The sequence below is a fragment of the Bufo gargarizans genome, chromosome 9 (genome assembly GCF_014858855.1).
Source record: "Bufo gargarizans isolate SCDJY-AF-19 chromosome 9, ASM1485885v1, whole genome shotgun sequence".
NCBI classification, from domain to species: Eukaryota; Metazoa; Chordata; class Amphibia; order Anura; family Bufonidae; genus Bufo; species Bufo gargarizans.
In genome coordinates, this window is record NC_058088.1 from 179,703,742 (window position 1) to 179,731,318 (window position 27,577).

The 27,577-nt window shown below is 49.0% G+C and overlaps 1 protein-coding gene across 2 annotated transcripts in view; it reads left to right on the top strand.

Moving 5' to 3' along the window:
- The first annotated feature begins 4 nt into the window (after positions 1 to 4).
- NUP188 (nucleoporin 188) overlaps positions 5 to 27,577 on the top strand; it is a 42,871-nt gene continuing 15,298 nt past the window's right edge. The window contains exons 1-25 of one of the 2 annotated variants that reach the window (XM_044306490.1): positions 5 to 125; positions 3,324 to 3,378; positions 3,535 to 3,608; positions 4,536 to 4,620; positions 4,710 to 4,790; positions 4,872 to 4,916; positions 6,592 to 6,684; positions 6,988 to 7,110; positions 7,635 to 7,846; positions 8,773 to 8,884; positions 13,760 to 13,960; positions 14,181 to 14,270; positions 14,531 to 14,596; positions 15,760 to 15,879; positions 15,970 to 16,096; positions 16,853 to 17,008; positions 17,099 to 17,225; positions 17,305 to 17,392; positions 18,204 to 18,274; positions 18,396 to 18,507; positions 18,607 to 18,727; positions 23,212 to 23,278; positions 23,390 to 23,515; positions 23,617 to 23,750; positions 23,837 to 23,943. In XM_044306490.1, the coding sequence (XP_044162425.1) occupies positions 97 to 125; positions 3,324 to 3,378; positions 3,535 to 3,608; positions 4,536 to 4,620; positions 4,710 to 4,790; positions 4,872 to 4,916; positions 6,592 to 6,684; positions 6,988 to 7,110; positions 7,635 to 7,846; positions 8,773 to 8,884; positions 13,760 to 13,960; positions 14,181 to 14,270; positions 14,531 to 14,596; positions 15,760 to 15,879; positions 15,970 to 16,096; positions 16,853 to 17,008; positions 17,099 to 17,225; positions 17,305 to 17,392; positions 18,204 to 18,274; positions 18,396 to 18,507; positions 18,607 to 18,727; positions 23,212 to 23,278; positions 23,390 to 23,515; positions 23,617 to 23,750; positions 23,837 to 23,943 (2,622 nt within the window). In that variant the 5' untranslated portion in view covers positions 5 to 96. The remainder of the gene's footprint in view (positions 126 to 3,323; positions 3,379 to 3,534; positions 3,609 to 4,535; positions 4,621 to 4,709; positions 4,791 to 4,871; positions 4,917 to 6,591; positions 6,685 to 6,987; positions 7,111 to 7,634; positions 7,847 to 8,772; positions 8,885 to 13,759; positions 13,961 to 14,180; positions 14,271 to 14,530; positions 14,597 to 15,759; positions 15,880 to 15,969; positions 16,097 to 16,852; positions 17,009 to 17,098; positions 17,226 to 17,304; positions 17,393 to 18,203; positions 18,275 to 18,395; positions 18,508 to 18,606; positions 18,728 to 23,211; positions 23,279 to 23,389; positions 23,516 to 23,616; positions 23,751 to 23,836; positions 23,944 to 27,577) is intronic. The other variant, XM_044306491.1, reaches the window with a different exon arrangement.

Consider the following 27,577-nt stretch of genomic DNA (forward strand, 5'->3'; position numbering starts at 1 on the left):
ACCTCCGAGTTATAATGTGGTCGGTCACGTGACGTACGGACCGCGGCCCGGTCTAGTTAGTCACGTGTGCGGCAGGAAAAAAAAAAAAAAGTGAAGATGGCGGCTGCCGGGGGCCTGGACGAGAGGTAAAGGATACGTGACGGCGAGGAGAGACCGGCGGCGGCGGCCACCACCGGAAGCTGGGAGCGGGTTACGTTTAAATGGGAAAGGGCGGGAGAGTGTGAGATGCGGGCTGTGTGCAGGGAGAGCTCCGGTGTGTGGCGAACTACAACTCCCAGCGGGCGCTTCATAACTGCTCACAGAATATCCTTTGCCTCAGAGCGGTCTCTTTCCAACTACAACTCCCAGCATGCTCTGGGCGCCTAACGTACAGAAGTACAAACTTCCAGGCAGTTGAGCATAATTATTAAACTACGACTCTCATCAGTCACCAAGTTACAGGAGACAACTCCCAGCATGCTTATCAACGTGTTTGTTGCTAAGACCCCACCACAGGATTCCTTATGAATAGTGTATAGAGCTACAACTCCCAGCATGAGGGTCGGGGGTACGGAGACTGTCAACCCTGTCCCTGACACACATTCTAGTGCAGCGCCTCCACCCTCTCAGGAGGTGACGGCCTATAGAGAGTGCCCTCTCCGCAGCAGGTGACGGCAGCATTTAGAGAGCTCCCCCCTCGCAGCAGGTGACGGTGGCATTTAGAGAGCTCCCCCCTCGCGGCAGGTGACGGCGGCATTTAGAGAGCTCCCCTCTCGCAGCAGGTGACGGCGGCCTTTAGAGAGCTCCCCCCTCGCAGCAGGTGACGGCGGCCTTTAGAGAGCTCCCCCCTCGCAGCAGGTGACGGCGGCATTTAGAGAGCTCCCCCCTCGCGGCAGGTGACGGCGGCCGTTAGAGAGCTCCCCCCTCGCGGCAGGTGACTCCGGCATTTAGAGAGCTCCCCCCTCGCAGCAGGTGACGGCGGCATTTAGAGAGCTCCCCCCTCGCAGCAGGTGACGGTGGCATTTAGAGAGCTCCCCCCTCGCCGCAGGTGACGGCGGCCGTTAGAGAGCTCCCCCCTCGCAGCAGGTGACGGCGGCATTTAGAGAGCTCCCCCCTCGCAGCAGGTGACGGCGGCATTTAGAGAGCTCCCCCCTCGCAGCAGGTGACGGCGGCCGTTAGAGAGCTCCCCCCTCGCAGCAGGTGACGGCGGCCGTTAGAGAGCTCCCCCCTCGCAGCAGGTGACGGCGGCCGTTAGAGAGCTCCCCCCTCGCAGCAGGTGACGGCGGCCGTTAGAGAGCTCCCCCCTCGCAGCAGGTGACGGCGGCCGTTAGAGAGCTCCCCCCTCGCAGCAGGTGACGGCGGCATTTAGAGAGCTCCCCCCTCGCAGCAGGTGACGGCGGCATTTAGAGAGCTCCCCCCTCGCGGCAGGTGACGGCGGCCGTTAGAGAGCTCCCCCCTCGCGGCAGGTGACTCCGGCATTTAGAGAGCTCCATCCTCGCAGCAGGTGACGGCGGCATTTAGAGAGCTCCCCCCTCGCAGCAGGTGACGGCGGCATTTAGAGAGCTCCCCCCTCGCAGCAGGTGACGGCGGCATTTAGAGAGCTCCCCTCTCGCAGCAGGTGACGGCGGCATTTAGAGAGCTCCCCCCTCGCAGCAGGTGACGGCGGCCGTTAGAGAGCTCCCCCCTCGCAGCAGGTGACGGCGGCCGTTAGAGAGCTCCCCCCTCGCAGCAGGTGACGGCGGCCGTTAGAGAGCTCCCCCCTCGCGGCAGGTGACGGCGGCCGTTAGAGAGCTCCCCCCTCGCGGCAGGTGACGGCGGCCGTTAGAGAGCTCCCCCCTCGCGGCAGGTGACGGCGGCCGTTAGAGAGCTCCCCCCTCGCGGCAGGTGACTCCGGCCGTTAGAGAGCTCCCCCCTCGCGGCAGGTGACTCCGGCATTTAGAGAGCTCCCCCCTCGCGGCAGGTGACGGCGGCCTTTAGAGAGCTCCCCCCTCGCAGCAGGTGACGGCGGCCTTTAGAGAGCTCCCCCCTCGCAGGCGTCTTGACGTCCGTTAGAGAGCTCCCCCCTCGCAGCTGGTGACGGCGGCATTTGCAGAGCTCCCCCCTCGCAGCAGGTGACGGCGGCATTTGCAGTGCTCCCCCCTCGCAGGCGGCTCGACGGGCGTTAGAGAGCTCTCCCCTCATAGGAAGTGACGACTTAGAGAGCGCCCTCCTTGTAAGTGGCGTCGGCCTTTAGAGAGCCCCCTTTTTCGCAGGAGGTGATGACTTAGAGAGCGCCCTCTTCGCAGGCGTCTTGACGGCCGTTGGAGAGCTCCCCCCCCCTCGTAGGAGGTTACAACGGCCTTTAGAGAGCCCCGCTCGCAGGAGGGGACGACGGCTTTTAGAGAGCTCCCCTTTGCAGGTTGTCTGCCTTTAGAGAGCTCCCCCCTCGCAGGCGGCTCCCCCCCCCCCCCCCTCGTAGGAGGTGACGACTGTCTTTAGAGAGCCCCCCCCCCCCTCATAGGAGGTGACAACGGCCTTTAGAGAGCTCCCCCTTTGCAGGTTGTCTGCTTTTAGAGAGCGCCCTTCTCGCAGGTGGCTCCCCCCTCGCAGGAGATGACGGCCTTTAGAGAGCTCCCCCCTCGCAGATGGCGACGGGCCTTTAGAGAGAACCCCCTCACAGGCGGCGTCCTTCAGAGAGCGCTCTCACAAGTAGCCACAGCCTTTAAGAGAGCTCCCCCTCGCAGGAGGCGCAATGGCTTTTAAAGAGCGTCCCTTGCAGGAGGTGATGGCCTCAGAGAGCTTCCCTTCGCAGGCAGCAGCCTTAAAAAAAGAGCTTCCTGGCAGGTGGCAACAAGCTTTAGAGAGCGCCCCCACGCAGGAGGCGGCCTCCAGAGAGCATGGACTTCACAGACGGCATCCGCCAGGTAGTGCCCACACACAAATATGTTGTGTCCCCCTGTGTCTGTGTAAGTCAGTGGACTGCAGCAGGGGCCTCCCCCCTCTGACTCTTCCGCCACAGGACAAAAAAAATATCCAAGCCCCTCCCCTTGGATAACTATGCCCCGCCCCTTCAGCCAGTCTCCAGCGTGAGATTACACCCTGTGTTCTCTGCAGGGATTCCATAAGACTGAAGCAGCGGGCGACTATACTTCTAGGTTTAACGGTCCTATAGCCATCGCCACGAGGGTGATCCTGGGGCCCCCCATGATGTCTTGCCGTTATCACAGATTGACCAGGCCGGACATCCATTGGCTGCAGTCTTGACGTGTTGCTGTCACGTGTCCCATGATCTGTCGCGGCCTCGGTATCGCCTTCCCCGATCTTCCTCGTATTCGCCTAATTGATCCGCAACTTTGTTTTTGCAGAAGCAGCCGGGAGCTGTGGACCATCCTGCTCGGCCGCTCCGCTATGAGAGATCCTGTAAGTGCTCACCAAGTCTGACCGGCTACTCCATCACCAACCTCACGTCACCTTCCTGCCCCCCTACTAAACAGCCTGGACTCCCAACAGAACCAGGCCATCTCCTTAAACACTCTGTGCTTCCTCTGACCAAATGTAATGTGCTTTACTTGGCAGATTCAAATCAAGGCAGAGCTCGACCGCTATGGAGAAAGATTCCTGCAGGGATTGTCCTTTTACAAACCACCCAGGTACGTTTATAGACAGACTCTGTGGTCTTTATCACTTCCTCACCGTGTGTAGCCACTGCTTGCTGTCAGTGAATGGAAGGATTCCATTCAGTGTGAAGCCAGTCCTCATCAAGTTCTTATCACATAACTGAAGAGTCTGCTGCTGTGTGTCAGTGTAAGGGCTCATTCACACAACCGTATGAATGAGTCCGAATACGTTCCGCAATTTTGCGGAACGTGTGCGGACCCATTCATTTCAATGGGCCCGCAAAAGATGCGGACACATCCGTAGTTCCGTTCCGCGGCTCGGCAAAAAATATAGAGCATGTCCTATTCTTGTCCGCAATTGCGGATTTTTAGCCCAAAATGAATAAAATGCAATTATTAAAAAAAAAATTGCCCCGAAGGTGTTCATAACCTTTAGGCTGGTTTCACATGAGCGAGTTTCACGCTCCAGACTCGCAGCGTGAGTATCAGACAGCTCCCATCCTGACGTCCCAGCACTGCCGGGTTCGCATAGCTTTATATTGATTTATGATGCAATGTAACCCTTACAGTTCTGGAATGTATTGGATAACACTGACAGCATTATGTCAGTGCTATACAATACATTCCAGAACTGTAAGGGTTGCATAGCATCTTAAATCAATATAATGCTATGTTACCCCAGTAGTGCTGGGAGGTCATGACAGGTGCTCTCGCTGACACACACTGCTTGTTTTGAAGTGGCCTTAAAGTGCCACATTCACTGACGGCAAGCAAAGATCTTGAAGAGATTGTTCTTCTCCAGTTCCTTAAAGAGATTTTTGAGACTTTGATATTGACGGCCTATCCGGTGGGTACCCCCGTTGATCAGATGACTTTCCGGCAAGCAGCTTGTCACCGTACATTATGCTCTATAGTACCTCTGCTTGTTGTTCTCTATTAATATGCTTCTTCCTCTTGTAGCGCGAGCTCCGCAGATAAAGTGAAGGCCAACAAGAATTTAGCTCCTGCCCTGAAGGAGCTGGGGCAGAGGATCAGCAAATTTCTGGTGAGACTTTTTGGATGCAGGGGGCGAGGGGGAGAGTCAGGAGAATTACTGTCCGCCCATGACATGTAACGCTGCGTTCATTTCCACAGGGCCTGGATGAGGGGCAGAGCGTGCAGCTGCTGCATTGCTATCTCCAGGACGATTACAGAGGGACACAGGACTCTATAAAGGTCAGCCCTCGCCCCTGTTCTGACCTGTCGCATAGGGCGTACCCACTGATTTTACAGCTCTCCCTTCTTTATATTTTTTAGCTTGTACCACAGGATGAAAGGCAGAGCCAGGCACTGATGCTGAAGGTTTGTGTCGTCATTCTGCCCACGAGCATGGATGTCATATGAAGGGTTGGCCAGAAATGAAGGGGGTATTCCCATCTTGATATTTATGACGTATCGATAGAAGCTGCCATCAATGTCTGATAGGAAAGGGTTCCAGAAGTGGGACCCGCAACTATCCCCAGAACGGGGCCCTCTGAATTGAATGAAAGAGCACATCACATATGTGCAGCATCCTCTCTGTTTACTTCTATGGGACTTCCAAAAAAAGCCCAGCATGCACACTCTGCAATATTCAAAAGTCCCGCAGCAGTGTATGGCGAAAGCTACGTGCCAGGGCATTGTTCTTGAGATAGGTGCAGGTCCCACCTCTAGGACCCGCTACTATCAGACATTTATGGCAGATCCTATTGATATGCCATAAATGTTCAGATTGGAATGCCCCTTTAAATATTGATTAGCTATCCTCAGTACAGGTCAGTATCTATCAGAATGGTGGGGTCCTGACTCGGCACGTTGAAGAAGCTGCCGCTCTTGGATGAGGGCTGTGGCCTCTTTATAGGATACCAAGCACGGCTCTGTATGTTGTGTAGTGGCTGTGCTTGGTGTTGTAGTTCAGTCGCATTCACTTGGGCCTTGTCCCTGATGGACGTGACGTCACAAGACGAAGAAGAGGCTTGAAGCTTGTCATCTGAGCACCATGGTACCTTGATATGATCTGATCTTGATGACCTATCTTGAGGATAGGTAGAACATTTTGCACCTCAATTATGGTGGGCACTGTTGCATTTTAAACCATGCCTTCTTGTCAAGGGAGCTGAAAATGTGTCTAAAACACATAGTAAGTTCAGGGCGAGGCAAGCGCGCCTTGTTTATTGGAGCTAGTTGAGCCAGTAATTCTGGCACATTCAGCTTCAAAACCTCCACCGCTGTTTTTAACGTGTTCCCTGTTAAAGTGACATACGTGTTAGTCCCTGGGGATCACACACTCTCAGTACTTGTGCCCACATGATCAGCTTGGCCATCGGTTTATACTTATCTAGCGGACGATCACAGACCCAAGATAAATCCATCTTCTGTGCAAGATATACCATATTATTCACCTTATAAGACGCATCTGCCCATAAGAAGCACCTAGCACCTCAGCTCAGACCCCCAGTGTTAATCAGACCCCAACTCGAAGCCCCAATCAGACCCCAATGTTGATCAGACCTAAAAATAGATCAACTCGCCTATCCTGCTCCAGACGGCGCTGCTACTCGGGCACTGCAATACTCTTCCTACCTCCTTGTACTGTAACTGGATGTTGCCCAGCGTGGGGTCCCAGACGTCTTCACACTGTGCACAGACCACAGCACAGCATGGGGCGCCGGCAGAAGAAGAACAGGAAGCGGTGAGTGCGACCAGCACAAGGAGCGCTGTATTCACCGCTCTCCGGTCCTGCTGTACATAATGGAAGCACTCATTAGTATTCGCCCTACAAGACGCACTGCCATTTCTCCCCCACTTTTGGGAGAAAAAAGTGCCATTTGTAGGGTGAAAAATATTATAGGCTATAGGCCCCTGTAAAAAAATAAAATCAAACTCGCACTTCCTGGCCTGATACAGTTTTCCCCAGCTACTGATAAGTGGGGTCTTGTAATGTCGTGGCTTTGATATTTAGTTGTATATTTGGTGTGTGTTCTTGGATTGTATTTAGATCGCGGACTATTACTATGAAGAGAGAATTTGTATGCTGCGCTGCGTCCTGCTCCTGCTGACCTACTTCCAGGATGAGAAGCATCCGTACAAGGTACAAGTCATGTTCACTTTACCTGACGTTTCAAGTCAATCCCTGATCTATGTGGAGAGGGGGCCTGCCAAACACTTGTGAGCAGCTGGCTAGCTCAATATCCCCTCAAAACGTGGTAGTGTGGAGTCCTCCAGAATGCATTGCTTTGAGTAAGTGCTGTCCCAATTACAGACTTTCTTCCAAGACCCTCAGTGTTCACTTAGAAAGTATGGATAGGACAGCAGTAAGACGTGCTGTGCTGTAAAGTAAGGTTATCCTTGATTGCTCACTTGTAGATTTTCATGTTTTATGTTGTCACTTTAGAAAGAATTCAATGACTGCATGGATATGCTGCAACGGGAGGACTTGATGGGGAAATATCGCAAGCACTTTGAAGATATCTGCAAAGAAGAAGCTCCCACATGGGAAACGCACGGGAACCTCATGGTATGTCAGCAGCTTTACTTTTCTCAGATGATTGACACACTGTCTCAGAGAGCCCCTTAGGGTCCATTCACACGTCCGCAACTGTTTTGTGGTCCGCAAATTGCGGAAACCGGCCATGTGCATTCTGCATTTTGCGGACCGCACATAGCCAGCCCTATAATAAAAATGCCTTTTCTTGTCCGTGGATGCGGACAACAGTAGGACATGTTCTATTTTTTTTCCGGAGCAGCGGAACGGAAGTACGAATGCAGACAGCACACAGGTATGATGTCCGCATCTTTTGCGTCCCCGTGAATGGGTCGGATGCGGACCCATTTTGTGGACGTGTAAATGGACCCTTAACTAGTATTCTGCTAATGGACTTGCATGCAAGGGTGTTTGTTTTATACACACATGTATACTGATCAATGTATTAGGGAAATGGTAAGTATGCAATTCCCCCATATATTTATGTGGCTTTTCACAAACATGTCTAACATCCCCCAAACATTTCAGTTTTTCACTGCTTTTGTTCTGATTTTTAGACTGAACGTCAGGTGTCCCGGTGGTTTGCACACTGTCTACGGGAGCAAGCAATGTTGCTGGAGATAATCTTCCTCTATTATGCCTACTTTGCCATCTCCCCCTCCAACCTACTGGCGCTTACCAGGCTGTTCAGAGAACAAGGTTTTGGACGCAGACAACAAAACCGTCACTTGGTTGAGCAGAGCTTAGACCCTTTAATAGACAGAATCGGGTGAGTGTTCATGTCAGTGGTTCATGTTGATTTACATTATGGGGCTAACTTGAAGGAAAACCCCAGGAAAAAACGTGTTCCTGCACCAGGCATAAAGGCGTATGCCAAAGTAAGACATTTATGGCATATCTACTGGATATGACTTAAACTTTTGTGATACAGTCCCACTTATGGCCATATAAAGGGGATGTTTAGGTTCGGAGGTGAACCCGGACATAACCCCTTCTTCACCCCTCCGGCCCCTCTGAGTGGAGCATCCGAGTATTTGACGTTACGATGCTCTCCCTTGCCCTGTGCTGTATTGCGCAGTGCAAGAGCTTTTCTGTTTACAAACTTACACTGCTAGGCAGAGGCTTTCACCTAGCAGTGTTCCCTGTGACGTCACCGGTACTAATGGGCAGGGCTTTATCGCTGCCCTAGCCTGTGAGTGAACGGAGTTGTTCAGCTTGGTTCCTCTTATTATTGCAGAATTGATGGTCTATCCTTAGGATAGGTCATTAATATCAGATCAGTGGTAGTGGCCTGCCTACCGCAACGATTCCCCTTCGTTGTTTATCCGGTTTAGTGCTGTACATTATTGGTGGTTGTACCTGGTTTTGCAACCCAGTCCCATTCACTTTAATGGGCTTGGGCTGCAAAAGATGCTGTGCCGGCCAGAGCCGCTGTGCTAAGTACAGAGCTGTGTATGGTAAGCGATGAAGGGGTGCGGTGCTCGTTAAAATGTGGCAGTTGCTTCAATCAGTTCATTAGCTGAGGTTCCTAGTCAGACCCCTACTAATGCGATATTGATGGTCTAACTAAGGAGAGGCAATCGGTGTCAAAGTCCTAGAAAACCTCTTTCATATTGGCTGCAGTAGTGTTTATATTCCATGTCCAGTGCTTGGTCTTTGTTCTGATTATATAACAATGACTCGGTTTTGTATTAGGTATTTTGAAGTTCTCATCCTGTTGGAGGGAATCGACATGGACTCTCTGCAGGACTACCTTTTCAAGGATGACCTCGAGCATCCATTTACCAACGAACAGCAATTCTGCAAGGTGAAGTTTGTCCTCATTTCCATTAGGATACCGGAAGTTTTTGCGTTTTCATACTTTTTCCCTGTCTTCCTGGAGCCATAACTTTTTTATATATATATATATATATTTTATTTTTATTTTTTTCGTTCACATAACCATATGAGGGCTTGTTTTATTTTGTGGGACAAGTTGCACTTTCCACCATTTTTATAGTGCAGTGGGAAGTGGGTAAAAAATTCCAAATGTGGTGGAATTGGGGAAAAAAAAAAAAAAGAACAATTCCTCCACAATTTTACGGTCTTTGTTCCTATGGCGTTCCCTATGCGGCAAAACTGACCTGTGCCCTTCATTCTCTGGGTCAGTACGATTACTACAATACCACATACAGTCAGGTCCATAACTATTGGGACATCGACACAATTCTAACTATTGTACACCACCACAATGGATTTAAAATGAAACAGACAAGATGTGCTTTAGGCCTCATGCACACGACCGTTGTTGTGTTCCGTTGTTACTTGATCCGTTTCCGTTTTTTTATTTCCGCTTGTCTTCCTTTATTTTTGGAGGATCACCAGACATGAAGAAAAGTAAAAAAAAGTCTAAGTCAAGTTTGCCATGCAAATGATAGGAAAAAAAACGGACGCGGATGACAATCTTGTGTGCCTCCGCGTTTTTTCACGGTCCCATTGACTTGAATGGGTCTGCGAACCGTTTTCCATGAAAAAAAATAGGACGGGTTATATTTTTTGGACGGACTGGAACCACGGATGCGGATGACGAGCGGTGCATTAGCCGAGTTTTCAACGGACCCATTGAAAGTCAATGGGTCCGCAGAAAATCACAAAAAACGGAACAGCGGACACGGAATGAAACAACGGTCGTGTGCATGAGGCCTTAACTGCAGACTGCCAGCTTTGATTTGAGGGTATTTACATCCAAATCAGGTGAACGGTGCAGGAATTACAACAGTTTGCATATGTGCCTCGCACTTGTTAAGGGACCAAAAGTAATGGGACAGAATAATAATCATAAATCAAACTTTCACTTTTTAATACTTGGTTGCAAATCCTTTGCAGTCAATTACAGCCTGAAGTCTGGAACGCATAGACATCACCAGACGCTGGGTTTCATCCCTGGTGATGCTCTGCCAGGCCTCTACTGCAACTGTCTTCAGTTCCTGCTTGTTCTTGGGGCATTTTCCCTTCAGATTTGTCTTCAGCAAGTGAAATGCAGCTCAATCGGATTCAGGTCCGGTGATTGACTTGGCCATTGCAGAACATTCCACTTCTTTCCCTTAAACTCTTTGGTTGCTTTTGCAGTATGCTTTGGGTCATGGTCCATCTGCACTGTGAAGCGCCATCCAATGAGTTCTGAAGCATTTGGCTAAATATGAGCAGATAATATTGCCCGAAACTCTTCAGAATTCTTCCTGCTGCTTTTGTCAGCAGTCACATCATCAATAAATACAAGAGAACCAGTTCCATTGGCAGCCATACATGCCCACGCCATGACACTACCACCACCAGGCTTCATTGATGAGGTGGAATGCTTAGGATCATGAGCAGTTCCATTCCTTCTCCATACTCTTCTCTTCCCATCACTCTGGTATAAGATGATCTTGGTCTCATCTGTCCATAGGATGTTGTTCCAGAACTGTGAAGGCTTTTTTAGATGTCGTTTGGCAAACTCTAATCTGGCCTTCCTGTTTTTGAGGCTCACTAATGGTTTACATCTTGTGGTGAACCCTCTGTATTCACTCTGATGAAGTCTTCTCCTGATTGATGACTTTGACACACATACACCTACCTCCTGGAGAGTGTTCTTGATCTGGCCAACTGTTGTAAAGGGTGTTTTCTTCACCAGGGAAAGAATTCTTCAGTCATCCACCACAGTTGTTTTCCGTGGTCTTCCAGGTCTTTTGGTGTTGCTGAGCTCACCGGTGCGTTCCTTCTTTTTAAGGATGTTCCAAACAGTTGTTTTGGCCGCGCCTAATGTTTTTGCCATCTCTCTGATGGGTTTGTTGTGTTTTTTCAGCCTAATGATGGCTTCACTGATAGTGACAGCTCTTTGGATCTCATCTTGAGAGTTGACGGCAACAGATTCCAAATGCAAATAGCAGACTGGAAATGACCTCTGGACCTTTTATCTGCTCATTGTAATTGGGATAATGAGGGAATAACACACACCGGCCATGGAACAGCAGAGAAGCCAATTGTCCCATTACTCTTGGTCCCATAACAAGTGGGAGGCACAGATGCAAACTGCTGTAATTCCTGCACCGTTCACCTGATTTGGAGTAAATACCCTCAAATTACAGCTGACAGTCTGCAGGTAAAGCACATCTTGTTCGTTTTATGTCAAATCCATTGTGGTGGTGTATAGAGCCAAAAATGTTAGAATTGTGTCCATGTCCCAATATTTATGAACCTGACTGTATAGGTTTTGTATGTTTAAATACTGGAAAAAATTAATGAAAACAGTTTTTTTATAGTTGTGTCCACTGGGCTGTGTGGGGGGCTACTTTTTTGTGGGATGATCTGTAGTTTTTATTGATACCATTTTGGAGTGTGTCTGTCTTTGATCACATTTAATTCCATTTTTGCAGGCAAGAGAAGCAATGAAAGAGTCGCCATTTTTTTCATTGCATCTCTTACCCCAAAAAAATTGAATACACCATTCACCGTGTTGGAAAATATTTTTATAGTACTGGCGTTTTTTGGTGCGGTGAATGGTGTATTCACCATTTTTTTATTATTTATGTATGTATTTATTTTTTTTGTTCTAAAGGAAAGGGGGACTATTAACATTTTTATATGTATTTTTTTTGTAGCCCCTCTAGAATGCTACAATGTCCAGTACTTAGTTTTTTAGAGAGTGTTACTATACTCCCATAAGGAGTATAGTAATTCTGTAATTGCTGATCTCCTATGTTGGTCGGCAGGTGGCAGGTACTATAACTGCAGCTCTCTTCAGATAGACCCAGCCTATTAGATACAGTGGAGGAAATAATTATTTGACCCCTCACTGATTTTGTAAGTTTGTCCAATGACAAAGAAATGAAAAGTCTCAGAACAGTATCATTTCAATGGTAGGTTTATTGTAACAGTGGCAGATAGCACATCAAAAGGAAAATCGAAAAAATAACTTTAAATAAAAGATAGCAACTGATTTGCATTTCATTGAGTGAAATAAGTATTTGAACCCTCTAACAAAAAAAGACTTAATACTTGGTGGAAAAACCCTTGTTTGCAAGCACAGAGGTCAAACGTTTCTTGTAATTGATGACCAAGTTTGCGCACATTTTAGGAGGAATGTTGGTCCACTCCTCTTTGCAGATCATCTCTAAATCCCTAAGGTTTCGAGGCTGTCTCTGTGCAACTCTGAGCTTGAGCTCCCTCCATAGGTTTTCGATTGGATTAAGGTCCGGAGACTGACTAGGCCACTCCATGACCTTAATGTGCTTCTTCTTGAGCCACTCCTTTGTTGCCTTTGCTGTATGTTTTGGGTCATTGTCGTGCTGGAACACCCATCCACGACCCATTTTCAGTTTCCTGGCAGAGGGAAGGAGGTTGTCGCTCAGGATTTCACGATACATGGCTCCGTCCATTTTCCCGTTTATGCGAATAAGTTGTCCTGTGCCCTTAGCAGAAAAACACCCCCAAAGCAAAATGTTTCCACCCCCATGCTTGACGGTGGGGACGGTGTTTTGGGGGTCATAGGCAGCATTTTTCTTCCTCCAAACACAGCGAGTTGAGTTAATGCCAAAGAGCTCTATTTTGGTCTCATCAGACCACAGCACCTTCTCCCAGTCACTCTCTGAATCATTCAGGTGTTCATTGGCAAACTTCAGACGGGCCTGCACATGTGCCTTCCTGAGCAGGGGGACCTTGCGAGCCCTGCAGGATTTTAATCCATTGCGGTGTAATGTGTTTCCAATGGTTTTCTTGGTGACTGTGGTCCCTGCTAATTTGAGGTCATTAACTAACTCCTCCCGTGTAGTTCTAGGATGCTTTTTCACCTTTCTCAGAACCATTGACACCCCACGAGGTGAGATCTTGCGTGGAGCCCCAGAGCGAGGTCGATTGATGGTCATTTTGTGCTCCTTCCATTTTCGAACAATCGCACCAACAGTTGTCACCTTCTCTCCCAGCTTCTTGCTAATGGTTTTGTAGCCCATTCCAGCCTTGTGCAGGTCTACAATTTTGTCTCTGACATCCTTGGACAGCTCTTTGGTCTTTCCCATGTTGGAGAGTTTGGAGTCTGCTTGATTGATTGATTCTGTGGACAGGTGTCTTTTATACAGGTGACTAGTTAAGACAGGTGTCCTTAATGAGGGTGACTAATTGAGTAGAAGTGTCTAACCACTCTGTGGGAGCCAGAACTCTTAATGGTTGGTAGGGGTTCAAATACTTATTTCACTCAATGAAATGCAAATCAGTTGCTATCTTTTATTTAAAGTTATTTTTTCGATTTTCCTTTTGATGTGCTATCTGCCACTGTTACAATAAACCTACCATTGAAATGATACTGTTCTGAGACTTTTCATTTCTTTGTCATTGGACAAACTTACAAAATCAGTGAGGGGTCAAATAATTATTTCCTCCACTGTATAATGACCGGCATCCCGGATGATGATCACACTTGAACACGGCATCTAAAGGCTGTAATGACCACGATCGGCATTATTGCCACGGACATTAGCCTCGGGTCTCTGCTGTTTAAAACAGCAGTGACCCATCGGCTATTCCACCCACTGCATGCGCCAGTGAGCGCCATGTTTAAAGGGCCCACCGGCGCAGTACATGTATGGCGCTGCTAGCGTAGGGGTTAAGGTAGATTCTGTCTATATTATCCAGTGTCTAACCACATTTTTTCTTAATGATGCCTCCACAGGACATGGACAACATCTTGTTAACATTTGGAGATATCCCTCACCATGCTCCTGTCCTTCTGGCCTGGGCTCTGCTGCGGCACACTCTGAGCCCAGATGAAGCGGCTACAACCGTCCGGAAAATGGGCAGTGTCGCCGTCCAGCTCCATGTCTTCAAGTATTTGACGAGTATGCTGCGAGCCCTTGGTAGTGGTGAGAATAATGTAAGGGTCCATTGCAATGCTTTTTTTTATATTTTTTTTGTATTAATAGGCATCCAGTTGCCATATTGAATCTGGTTGTAGCCTGCATTCATTCTGTTACGACACTACCACAATACTATTATTCAACATTATCTGCTTGCTTTTACGTTGTGATTATTTAATGGGCGCGATTTCTCTGAATGCCATGATTTTGATTATCTTTCCTTTTTATTCCTTGCAGTGTACAACCAGCACAGCATGTCTATGCGTCTACAGTCTGCTGTGTTTCGCTTTGACGTCCATGGAAGAACATACCCTGGGCAAACAGCAGGTAAAACTTGCAGCCATTATTATGTGCACTTGGATACCTTATTTTCCATTGTGCTGAAAAAAAGAAATGTCTACCGCACTGTATATGTTACTGTGGGCTACGTATGCCATGGTAGGCATACAGACTCATATGTTGTGGGTTTATTTGCCACACGTGTCAGGAGATTTTTACAGTTTATAATATAAACTGAACATAATCCATTAAATATATATTCAAATTATTGATAAAGGTGATAAATAATATTGTAATTGTCTCCACAGGATATTATCGATGCAGCCTGTCAAGTGCTGACCGCACCAAACCTCTCAGATCTCTTTTGGAATTCGGTGTGTATGGACAGTTGAGCCTAGACAGTAGATTTTTATTGGGGGCTGCTCTCCAACTTTTGCAAAGTGAATAGGAGCAGCTCTGTAGTAACCAGGGAAGGCTACTACACAGTGGCTGTTGCTCCAGCACCGGACAGCTGATCGGTGGGAGTCAAGCCTGCCAGTTAAAGGGGTTGGCTCACTTCAGTAAATGGTATTTATCATGTAGAGAAAGTTAATACCAGACACTTGCTAATGTATTCTGATTCTCCATATTGCCCCCATTGTATGATAGTTGCGGGTATTACCACTGGAACCCTCCCCTACACTGAGAACAGAGGCCCAAAAGTTGTGGAGGGCGCACTGCACATGCGCGGCCACTGCTCCCAATCAATATGGGGTCCACAGAAAATATAGCGATATACCCCCATTGTCTCAGATGGGAATACCCCTTTAACTTTCTGAAGTGAGACAACCTCTTTAAATCTCGGAGAACCCCTTTTATGTATTTTTGGCTTGGCAGTGCTTTTTGTGCGGGGTTGCCACCAGGAGATACCAAGAGTTAAAGGGGTTATCCCATCTTTGACAATGGGGGCCTGTCGCTAGGATATGCCCCCATTGTCTGATAGGTGCAGGTCCCACCTCTGGGACCCGCACCTACAAGGAGAACGGAGCAGAGAAAGTTGAGGAGGGCGCACTGCGCATGCGCAGCTGCCCTCCATTAATTTCTATGGAACCGCCGAAAATAGGCGAGCGCTGGCTCTGCTCTTACCGTCGGCCCCGATAGAAATGAATGGGAGCGGTGGCCGGGCATGCGCGGTGCGCTCCCATTCACTTCAATGGGAGAGGCGGGGAGCTGCGCCCGGTGGTGGACGGACCCCGGGAAACCCAGGGTCCTCCAGCCACAACTCTCCCCGGCTCCGTTCACCTTGTAGGTGCGGGTCCCAGAGATGGGACCCGCACCTATCAGACAATGGGGGCATATCCTAGCGATATGCCCCCATTGTCAAAGATGGGATAACCCCTTTAACAAGTTCAATCCTTAGCTCTCCTCATTACAGATTAATTTGGTTATCCTTAGCTGAAAGCCTCCTACTGTATGTGCAGGAAAGTGGTGGAGCTGCAGAAAAACCGTTCCGTCTTGGAGATGGTTATTGTGTAGTAAATGTCTTTTCTTCCTCCAGGATACTTCAATAGGCCTGGGAATTTTACTAGACAGCGTGTGCACAATGTTCCCCTATCAGCTTTCTCCTCTACTCCAGTTATTTACCGCTCTTGTCTCAAACAAGTCCACGGCTAAGAAGGTAAAAGGGGGCAGCATTCCTTCTATCTTATTCTTGGGGCTCTTACACCTGTTACGTTTGGTTCGACTTATGTTCTCTTGGCTGTTCCAGGCCTATAACTTCCTGGATAAGATGGCATTTTACACCGAGCATTATAAGCACAAGCCTCATGATGTCATGTCGCACGATGATGAGACGCTTTGGAGGAGACAGACCACCAAACTGCTGTATGCTTTAGGTAATATAATAATCCAGGGGATATATATAAAATGCTTGTGTCACCTGAGAATGAGCAGAGTTTTTGTTGAATTGCCCAAATCCCCTGCCTCCTTTCCCACAGCGATAGAGTTGAAGGGGCTGTATCATCTGAGACATTGGAATGTCAGATAGGGATGGGACCTGCACCTATCTCTAGTAGAGGCCCTGAAAATGAACGAGAATGCACTGTGCATGCGCGGCGCGCTCTCCATTCACTCCTTTGGGAGTTCCGAATACAGCTGAGTGAGTGCCCTCAGCTATTTTCGGAGACCTCTAGAAGTGAATAGAGAGCGCCCCCCCGCATGCACGGCCTCCTCTCCGTGCATGCGGGGAGCTCTGCTATTCTCGTAACTCCTATAATTGAATGGAGGGTAGCTGCGCTTGCGCGGTTCGCTCTTGTTCACCTTGGGGGGCCCAGTTGTAGGGATAGGTGGACCTGCACCTGTCTGACATTGGTGGCATATCCTAGCAATATGCCATCAATTTCTCTGACTAGTCATCCCCTTTAAGGGATGAAATTTTGGTTCACTCCAGCTAAGACTAGGGGATGCTCACCGCATATGGATTTTGACAGCCACCTTTGAACTGCATAATACTTTTGTATGCAGTATTTGCCTGTGCTCCCCCTAGTGGTGGCTGTAAGAGTATAAATCTATGGCTGTATGAAGATGAGCAGTGCATTCTTATTTTGCTTGGTGAGATTATCATTTATTGTATTCTCTTGCTTGTGTTTTAGGAATGGGCCAGACTAATCTGCGTATATCGCCAGGAACAGTTGGTCAGGTGATATGTGATGAACGCGGGTTTTTTGTGCGATGGGAATACTCGTACAGTAGCTGGACCCTTTTCACCTGTGAGGTTGAGATGCTTCTTCATGTAGTGTCCACAGCTGGTGAGAATCCCTGTTCCCTGGCCTCTTCCTGTGTCAGTGTATTGCACTGCTCATTGCCCTATGTCTTCTCCACTCTCTGCTTCTCTCCAGACGTGATACTGCATTGTCACAGAGTAAAGCCCATCATCGACCTTGTGCACAAAGTTATGAAGACAGACCTGTCAATCACAGACTATCTTCTGCCCATCACCTCTCGGATTTACCTGCTCTTGCAGCGGTAGGTGGACAGGAGAGCGGTGAAGCTGCAATGTGCATGCCATCATTGGATGTGGATAGTCATTCCACTCTCTCACCAGGTTAACAACTGTCATGAACCCTCCGATGGATTTCATAGCCTCTTGTGTGGACTGCCTGACTGTTTTAACTACTCGATATCCTGGAAAGGTACGAAAGGTTTAAAGTTCCTTCTAAATATGTACTTAATGGGGTTTTCTGGGGATTGCCTGTCCTCAAGATAGGTAATATTGGTGGAAAGCATGACTTTTGGCATCCTCGCCAATCAGCGTTTTGGCCTTTCACGGTTTACCGAGCGCAGTGCGGTATATTTTATTGTGGCTGTGCTTGTTATTGCAGCTCAGTCCTATTCGACTGCGACTGAGCTCTACAAAGGCTCTGTGACCGATAGACGGGGTATCAGGAGTTGGATCCCCCCCCACAAATTAGATAATGATGACTGATTCTGACCTTGTCATTGATTTTATAATATATATTTTTTTTTTACCGATCACCTATCCTCTAGTCTAGATAGGTCATCGTATCTGATCTGTGGGGTCCGACACCAGGGACCCCCACCGATCAGCTGTTTTGAGAAGACCCCAGCAATTGCAGTAGCGCACCGGCATTCTCCGGTTTTCCCTAGACCATGTAATGTCATCTTCGTTGGTCACTTGGCCAAGTGCAGCCCACTGAAGTGAATTGGGCAGAGCTGCAATACCAAGCACAGCCGCTATACAGTGTATGGCGCTTTGCTTGGTGAGCTGAGAGAACGCCATGGTGCTACTGCAAGCGCCGCTGCCTTTTCAAAGAGCTGATCGACGGGGGTCCCTGGTCCTGGGTGTCGGTCCCCACCAGAGGATAGGTTATCAATAAAAAAATAAAGTCTCAGAAAACCCCCTTTAAGTCCTGGAAAACCCCCTTAAACGCCAAAGCATTGTTATGAAGTTCTCAATTACATTTTTGATTGTTCCCATCCCAGGTTTGGACAGACTTGCACCACACAGGTTTTCTGCCCTTTGCTGCCAGCTCTTCGTCTAGTCACATTATCAGGTACTGTTCTGAGCCCAGGCTTCCCTGTGGCTGCCTATAAACTGTGTCTGGTTGTGTACTGAAATGCCGCATTTTTTTGTGATTTTTGCCTCCTCTTTCCGGCTTCTGCTTCTGGACGCAGCACTGAAAACATGAATGCTGGAGGATACGGGACGCTCCTGGCGATTGAGCAGTCCAATGGGGAATATAGTGTCACAGTCTCATTCCTCCGCCTCATTACCACGTTGGTGAAGGTATGATTTTGTGGAACAGCAGAGAAATATTTTATTTATTTTTTTCCCTTCCTTTAAAGTGTTATATGTCACCGGTGTTAATTTTATGTCCAATTCAAGGGTCAGCTCGGCAATGTGCAAGGTCAAGGTCTTGTGCCCTGTATTCTGTTTGTGTTGAGAGAAATGCTTCCGAATTACCACAGGTGGCGCTACAACTCTCACGGTGTGAGAGAAAACCTCGGTATGTGTATGCCATCTCTTATTTTATACAGTGTTGGACTTTTTAAGTGGGAAACTGTGTGGCCACTATGAGTAGAGTATCTGCAGCTGAAATGCCACTATTCATTTTACTGCGGATTTGGCTCTCCTTAAAGGGACCAGCTTCGTATGGAGACTTATGGGCAATGCTCCATGGGAAAAATATTCCAAGAGGTATCTCCCAAGGAAAGAGAACCATCACGCTACCGCCACCTTGTGGAAGTGGCTCCCTATGAGTCAAAGTCTGACTGTTCAACAAGCCTTGGAAGATAACAAGGGAAAATGGCCGTCCGTAGACCACTGTTTCTGGAGGGGGTTGCCCCTCATCAGCAAAGAGTTGGATTCTGTCTGAGTTCGATGCCTTGACCACAGCTTACACTTCCGCAAGGTGGCGAGATGTTTCTCTTTCCCTTGAAGATTCCTCTTTGCATATTTTTTTTCCCCATTGCCTATAGGTCTCCATACAGGACTGGTCTCTTTATGGAAGGCGAGCACCCTGCCTAATCCACATTCAAGGCATCGCACTCAGCCATCCAGAGTCCTGTACTGATGAGGGGTAAACACCTCAAAACGGCTGTCTACGGATAGATGTTTGGCTTGTTAAAAAGTTGGACTTTGAGTCATAGGTCACCACTTCCAGAAGGTGGCGCTAGCGATATGTTCTCTTTCTTTGGGAGATACCTCATGGCATACCCAGGGTGAAATACATGGTGGAGATCCCCAGCAGAAATTGACATGCTGCAGATTTAAAATCCACCACTGAGGTCAGTTTTAGAAGAGACTTGTTCTTGTCTCATCCATTTTATTGCTACTGCAAAACGCTGAGGATTTGGAGCATATCCGCAGCCTATCTGTCCCAGGTAGACATACTCTGAGTGCTTTCATGCCATATTTAGCATTGTCTATTGGTGGACTTTCCCTACACCTCCAATGGAATGTCATTGTACAAGTTTACACAGTCATCCATTACCCATAGGCTCCCATATAAAACAAAAACACTTTGCGGTATATGTTTTAGCCATGCAGTTCCTGTCCCTATGTCCTGCTCGGGCATATGAAAGTCTTGGAGGAGGTGTCCACTAGGGCTGCACGATAAATCGAAAAAATAATTGAATCGCGATAATCGGCAAATGCAATATGGCGATTTGGCCGACCGGAAAATGCTGCGATTATATATAAAAGGGGCCCCGCGCACATAACTGCCTTTTGCGTGTAAAGTGTTTTACTAGTGTGTGTGTGTGTGTGTGGGTGAAACAATCTCTCTCCTAACAGGTCCGGCCTCTGTACTCACTATGAATGCAATGCTCTGCAGCGAGGTGGCCGGCCGGCGCGTGACTGACGTCACTTAGTAACGCTCCTCCCACTTCAGGAAGCAGGAGCGTTACTAAGTGACGTCAGTCAGGCGCCGGCCAGCTCGTGTAAAGTGTTTTACTAGTGTGTGTGTGGGTGAAACAATCTCTCTCCTAACAGGTCCGGCCTCTATACTCACTATGAATGCAATGCAATGCTCTGCAGCGAGCGGAAGCGAGGTGGCCGGCCGGCGCGTGACTGGCGTCACTTAGTAACGCTCCTCCCACTTCAGGACCTGTTAGGAGAGAGAGTGTTTCTCCCACACACGCTAGTAAAACACTTTACACGCAAAGGGCAGTTATGTGCCCAGTTTAGGACACATGAGGGGGACCAGCATAAGATGCTATATGTCTTAAGCTGGCCCCCCTCATGGCCCTATGTGTCCTCCACACATCCCCTATAACAGTGCCCTCCACAGGTCCCCCATAACAGTGCCCTCCACAGGTCCCCCATAACAGCGCCCTCCACAGATCCCCCATATAACAGCGCCCTCCACAGATCCCCCATATAACAGCGCCCTCCACAGATCCCCCATATAACAGCGTCCTCCACAGATCCCCCATATAACAGCGTCCTCCACAGATCCCCCATATAACAGCGTCCTCCACAGATCCCCCATATAACAGCGTCCTCCACTGATCCCCCATATAACAGCGTCCTCCACTGATCCCCCATATAACAGCGTCCTCCACTGATCCCCCATATAACAGCGTCCTCCACTGATCCCCCATATAACAGCGTCCTCCACTGATCCCCCATATAACAGCGTCCTCCACTGATCCCCCATATAACAGCGTCCTCCACTGATCCCCCATATAACAGCGTCCTCCACTGATCCCCCATATAACAGCGTCCTCCACTGATCCCCCATATAACAGCGTCCTCCACTGATCCCCCATATAACAGCGTCCTCCACTGATCCCCCATATAACAGCGTCCTCCACTGATCCCCCATATAACAGCGTCCTCCACTGATCCCCCATATAACAGCGTCCTCCACTGATCCCCCATATAACAGCGTCCTCCACTGATCCCCATATAACAGCGTCCTCCACTGATCCCCCATATAACAGCGTCCTCCACTGATCCCCCATATAACAGCGTCCTCCACTGATCCCCCATATAACAGCGTCCTCCACTGATCCCCCATATAAGAGCGTCCTCCACTGATCCCCCATATAACAGCGTCCTCCACTGATCCCCCATATAACAGCGTCCTCCACTGATCCCCCACAACACAGCGTCCTCCACTGATCCCCCCACAACACAGCGTCCTCCACTGATCCCCCACAACACAGCGTCCTCCACTGATCCCCCACAACACAGCGTCCTCCACTGATCCCCCACAACACAGCGTCCTCCACTGATCCCCCCACAACACAGCGTCCTCCACTGATCCCCCACAACACAGCGCCCTCCACAGATCCCCCCACAACACAGCGTCCTCCACTGATCCCCCACAACACAGCGTCCTCCACTGATCCCCACAACACAGCGTCCTCCACTGATCCCCCACAACACAGCGTCCTCCACTGATCCCCCACAACACAGCGCCCTCCACAGATCCCCCACACACAGCGCCCTCCACAGATCCCCCACAACACAGCGTCCTCCACTGATCCCCCACAACACAGCGTCCTCCACTGATCCCCCACAACACAGCGTCCTCCACTGATCCCCCACAACACAGCGTCCTCCACTGATCCCCACAACACAGCGTCCTCCACTGATCCCCCACAACACAGCGTCCTCCACTGATCCCCCACAACACAGCGTCCTCCACTGATCCCCCACAACACAGCGTCCTCCACTGATCCCCCCACAACACAGCGTCCTCCACTGATCCCCACAACACAGCGTCCTCCACAGATCCCCCACAACACAGCGCCCTCCACAGATCCCCCACAACACAGCGCCCTCCACAGATCCCCCACAACACAGCGCCCTCCACAGATCCCCCACAACACAGCGCCCTCCACAGATCCCCCACAACACAGCGCCCTCCACAGATCCCCCACAACACAGCGCCCTCCACAGATCCCCCACACACAGCGCCCTCCACAGATCCCCCACAACACAGCGCCCTCCACAGATCCCCACAACACAGCGCCCTCCACAGATCCCCCACAAACAGCGCCCTCCACAGATCCCCCACAACACAGCGCCCTCCACAGATCCCCCACAACACAGCGCCCTCCACAGATCCCCCACAACACAGCGCCCTCCACAGATTCCCCCACAACACAGCGCCCTCCACAGATCCCCCACAACACAGCGCCCTCCACAGATCCCCCACAACACAGCGCCCTCCACAGATCCCCCACAACACAGCGCCCTCCACAGATCCCCCACAACACAGCGCCCTCCACAGATCCCCCACAACACAGCGCCCTCCACAGATCCCCCACAACACAGCGCCCTCCACAGATCCCCCACAACACAGCGCCCTCCACAGATCCCCCACAACACAGCGCCCTCCACAGATCCCCCACAACACAGCGCCCTCCACAGATCCCCCACAACACAGCGCCCTCCACAGATCCCCCACAACACAGCGCCCTCCACAGATCCCCCACAACTATGTCATACCCAGCCGCGTCAGCGGCTCATATGGGAAAATCCAAGCAAATAGACCTCTAGCACAATTCCTTTAAAATATCGCATCGCATATCGTTATCGCAATTTTTAGGGCCCTAATCGCAATCGCACAAAATTCCCATATCGTGCAGCCCTAGTGTCCACATACACAGCAGCGTACATATACGTATGTATGTAACTGGTGCTGCATCTCGGCCCATTTATGTGAACAGGGTTTAGCTACAGTGCCATGGACATTGGAAGTTCTGTGTCTGGGTAAAATGGAACGTCATAAAAAACAAACAAAAAAAACCCCTGCAAATTGTTATTAGTTTCCATATAGTTCACAAGTCTTATCAGTTGCATTATGTCTTATACTGACATTCACATTCTGCTCAGATTAGTTCTATGATTCAGATGTGGGAGCCTTTTTCAGATGCTTTGGTATCTTTTTCTTCGTGGATGGTCTAATTGCTTCCCATTACTATAAAATGCGGCTACCGTGTATTATCTGACTCTGGAATTGTCCCCCTATATCAGGATACCTCATCTTGAACCTGATACATACCATCCTCAACCTGTGTCCGGACATTGATCCACAAAGCAGGTAATCGGCGATTGTGTCCGGTCATTTCCTCCTCTCGGCATTTACATATCGTTGTGATGAAGGTAATGTCTGTGTACGAATGTACTTAACCTCCCAAAATATCACCTACAGCCCCCTAAACCTGCAGAGCCTTTGCATCTTCAGTCTAACCAACACCGAGGCAGGTCAGGCCGTCATTAACATCATGGGGATCGGCGTGGATGCGATCAACGTGGTTATGGCCTCTCAGGCTGGGAGGTGAGTGGAGACCTAGCTCAGGATTTACGGATGGGACGTCTTGCAGATACATCTTTACCCTTTTCGATGACTTTTCTTTTTCTTTTTATCCCCTTTCTCAGTAGTGGAACTGAAGGACAAGGCCAGATGTTAATCCAGACGGTTAAATTAGCATTCTCCATAACCAATAATGTCATTAGGTTGAAGCCGCCATCTAGTGGTGTGTCCCCCCTGGAGCAGGCGCTCACGCAGCATGGTGCGTGTCAGATCTCCCTATCATGTTCAGATAATGGTGTTACTGGTGGCTTTCTGTTCTCTGATTGGTATGTTTCCTATCGTCAGGAGCTCACGGGAACAACCTCATTGCTGTTCTGGCAAAATACATTTACCATAAATACGATGCTTCATTGCCGCGGCTGGCTATACAACTGCTGAAACGCCTGGCTACAGTAAGTGTGTTTTTTGTCCCCATGTTATATTTCATGTGTTTACTCACAAATTATATGATCATCTTCGAGGTCTCGTCTTCTTGTTTGAGTTAGGATCGGCGAAGCAATATTCAGTGAGAAATTCAAAAACAGAATTTTTTTTTTCAGTTTTCTTCCTGCCCTGTCTTCTCTCTGGTCCTAGTGGCCCCTTTGTCTTCTTCATGCAACCTTACCTAGCTCTTCTTTTGGCGGAACTTGGGGTAGACACGAGTGATTGCGCCATGCACCTCCCCTCCTCATGCTTTGTCTTAGTGATTTCGACAGTGACAGCTGTCATGCGACCAAATATTGTAGAGTAGCAGGGCTGCCATAGGAATGAATGGGGTTGAGTGACTCCCACTTTAGCTGTGAGCGCAAAACGCGATTTTCAAACAATCCAACATTGCTGGATTTTTTGGCGATTCGTGTGTCTTGTAAGTATACTCACACACTAGCGTTAAAGTTTTCCGGTTTTGAGTTCCATAATAGGGGCTCAATACCGGAAATAAACGCTTCAGTTTTGTCCCCATTCATTGTCAATGGGGACAAAAATGAACTGAAGGTAACTGAATGCTCCAAAATTCATTCCGTTCCATTCCCAGAACGGAGAGAAAACCACAGCATGCGGCGGTTGTCTTTCCTTCCTGGGATGCGGAGCAAAATGGATCAGTCATGACCCCCAATGCAAGTCAATGGAGACGGATCAGTTTTCTCTGGCACAATCTGCCACAATAGAAAACTGATCTGTCCTCCATTGACTTTCAATGGAGTTCAAAACGGATTCATTTTGGCTATGTTAAATAAATGTTAAAGATAACACAACCGGATCCGTTCACACGGATGCACGCGGTTGTATTATCTGTAACGGAAGTGTTTTTGCTGGACCCTGCGGATCCAGCAAAACACTAGTGTGAAAGTACCTTTAGCCGCAAATATGTGAGTTGCTTTGCGATCCCATTCATTCCTGTGTCGGCTCTGCTACACTGCGATACTTGTGTGTGAGATGTGCAGGCGTTCCCTTAGGGCCCCTTTCAGATGAGCGAGTGTCACGCATTGCACCTGCACTGAATCCGGACCCATTCATTTCTATGGGGCTGTTCACATGAGCGGTGATTTTCACGCATCACTTGTGCGTTGCGTGAAAATCGCAGCATGCGCCTCTTTGTGCGTTTTTCACGCAACGCAGGCCCCATAGAAGTGAATAGGGTTGCGTAAAAATCGCAAGCAAGTGCGGATGCGGTGCGATTTTCACGCACGGTTGCTAGGAGACGATCGGGATGGAGACCTGATCATTATTTTCCCTTATAACATGGTTATAAGGGAAAATAATAGCATTCTACATACAGAATGCATAGTAAAATAGCGCTGGAGGGGTTAAATTTATTTTCTTTTTTTACTCTCCTTAATCCACTTGCTCGCGCAGCCAGCATCTCCTTCTGTCTTGATCTTAGCTCTGTGTAGCAACAAGGACCTTTGGTGATGTCACAGTCATCACATGATCCATCACATGATCTTTTACCATGGTGATGGATCATGTGATGACCGGAGTGACGTCACCACAGGTCCTGTTGCTACACACAGCTAAGATGAAGAAAGAAGGAGACGCCGGCTACGCGAGCAAGTGGACTAAGGTGAGTTAAATTATTTTTTTAACCCCTCCAGCGCTGTTTTACTATGCATTCTGTATTCAGAATGCTATTATTTTCCCTTATAACCATGTTATAAGGGAAAATAATACAATCTACAGAACACCGATCCCAAGCTCGAACTTCTGTGAAGAAGTTCGGGTTTGGGTACCAAACATGAGCGATTTTTCTCACGCACATGCAAAACGCATTACAATGTTTTGCACTCGCGTGGAAAATCACGGGTGTTCCCGCGACGCACCCGCACATTTTCCCGCAACGCCCGTCTGAAAGAGGCCTAAGGGCCCTTTCACACTTGCATTGTCTGGATCCAGCATAGAGTTCCGTCGTCGGGGCTCTATGCCGGAAGAATCCTGATCAGGATTATCCTAATGCATTCTGAATGGAGAGAAATCCGTTCATGATGCATCAGGATGTCTTCAGTTCCGGAACGGAACGTTTTTTGGCCGGAGAAAATACCGCAGCATGCTGCGCTTTTTGCTCCGGCCAAAAATCCTGAACACTTGCCGCAAGGCCGGATCCGGAATTAATGCCCATTGAAAGGCATTAATCCAGATCCGGCCTTAAGCTAAACGTCGTTTCGGCGCATTGCCGGACCCGACGTTTAGCTTTTTCTGAATGGTTACCATGGCTGCAAGGACGCTAAAGTCCTGGCAGCCATGGTAAAGTGTAGCGGGGAGCGGGGGAGCAGCATACTTACTGTCCGTGCGGCTCCCGGGGCGCTCCAGAGTGACGTCAGGGCGCCCCAAGCGCATGGATCACGTGATCACATGGCACGTCATCCATGCGCATGGGGCGCTCTGACGTCACTCTGGAGCGCCCCGGGAGCCGTGCGGACTGTAAGTATACCGCTCCCCCGCTCCTACTATGGCAACCAGGACTTTAATAGCGTCCTGGGTGCCATAGTAACACTGAACGCATTTTGAAGACGGATCCGTCTTCAAATGCTTTCAGTACACTTGCGTTTTTCCGGATCCGGCGTGTAATTCCGGCAAGTGGAGTACACGCCGGATCCGGACAACGCAAGTGTGAAAGAGGCCTTAGGCTTACATAGCATCATAAATCATATTATGCTATGCTATGGGAGTTCAGGATGGGTGCTCTCCCTGACACACGCTGCGAGTCGGATGTGTGCGACTCGCTCGTGTGAAAGGGGCCTTGCAGAGTAAGAGTTACACCTTTTTATAATGAGTTTTTGGGATGTTCAATTGATGGGTTAGGGTACGGCTACATGATGACACTTCATGTAATGTATCTCAATGGTGTCGTAATCCAATGTGCCACAACTGCAATCGTTGCCCGTCTGATTTCGATGGACTTTTTGCGACTGTCATGCCAGCAGCGTGTCACATTGTGGCACCATTGAAATACATTACATGAAATGTTGCGCGACAAATGTTTCAGTGTTGCCATACCCTTATTTTTACAATAAGCAATCAGTGTGCGATTGGATATTCAGAGTCAGACCCCAGTGATCAGAATGACTCAATAGCATCGCTCACAGAAGTGCCACCACCCCTTGACTGCAGTACCCTACACAAAAATGTCCTTATGGGTGTGGCAGTGTCTGGTGCTGCCTGGTGGAATTCACTGTGCCAAGTTCTGCAGTGGATCTCCGGTGAGGGCCACTGCCATGTCGTTCTGTTTATGGGTGGGATACCAGTGGTTGTACCCCCCACCGATCATACTGCCAGGGATTGCTCTCTCAAGCAGGGCGGCGGTGACAGATTCTTGTGCAGACCACAGGATAACGTTCAAATAAGGTTCCACTTTATCGTGGTACAAACAGCTAAATAAATAGCCTTTACATTTCTGGCAAAAACTACTAAACAAAATCCTGCTCGTCTGAGCGCTAACTAATACAGGTCAGTATCTGGCTCACCTATTAAACACAGGTCACACTGAGCATCAGGCTTTTCTTTGTCAGGATGGCAGCCAGCCTCCTGGACTTATCTCCAGACATCACTCTC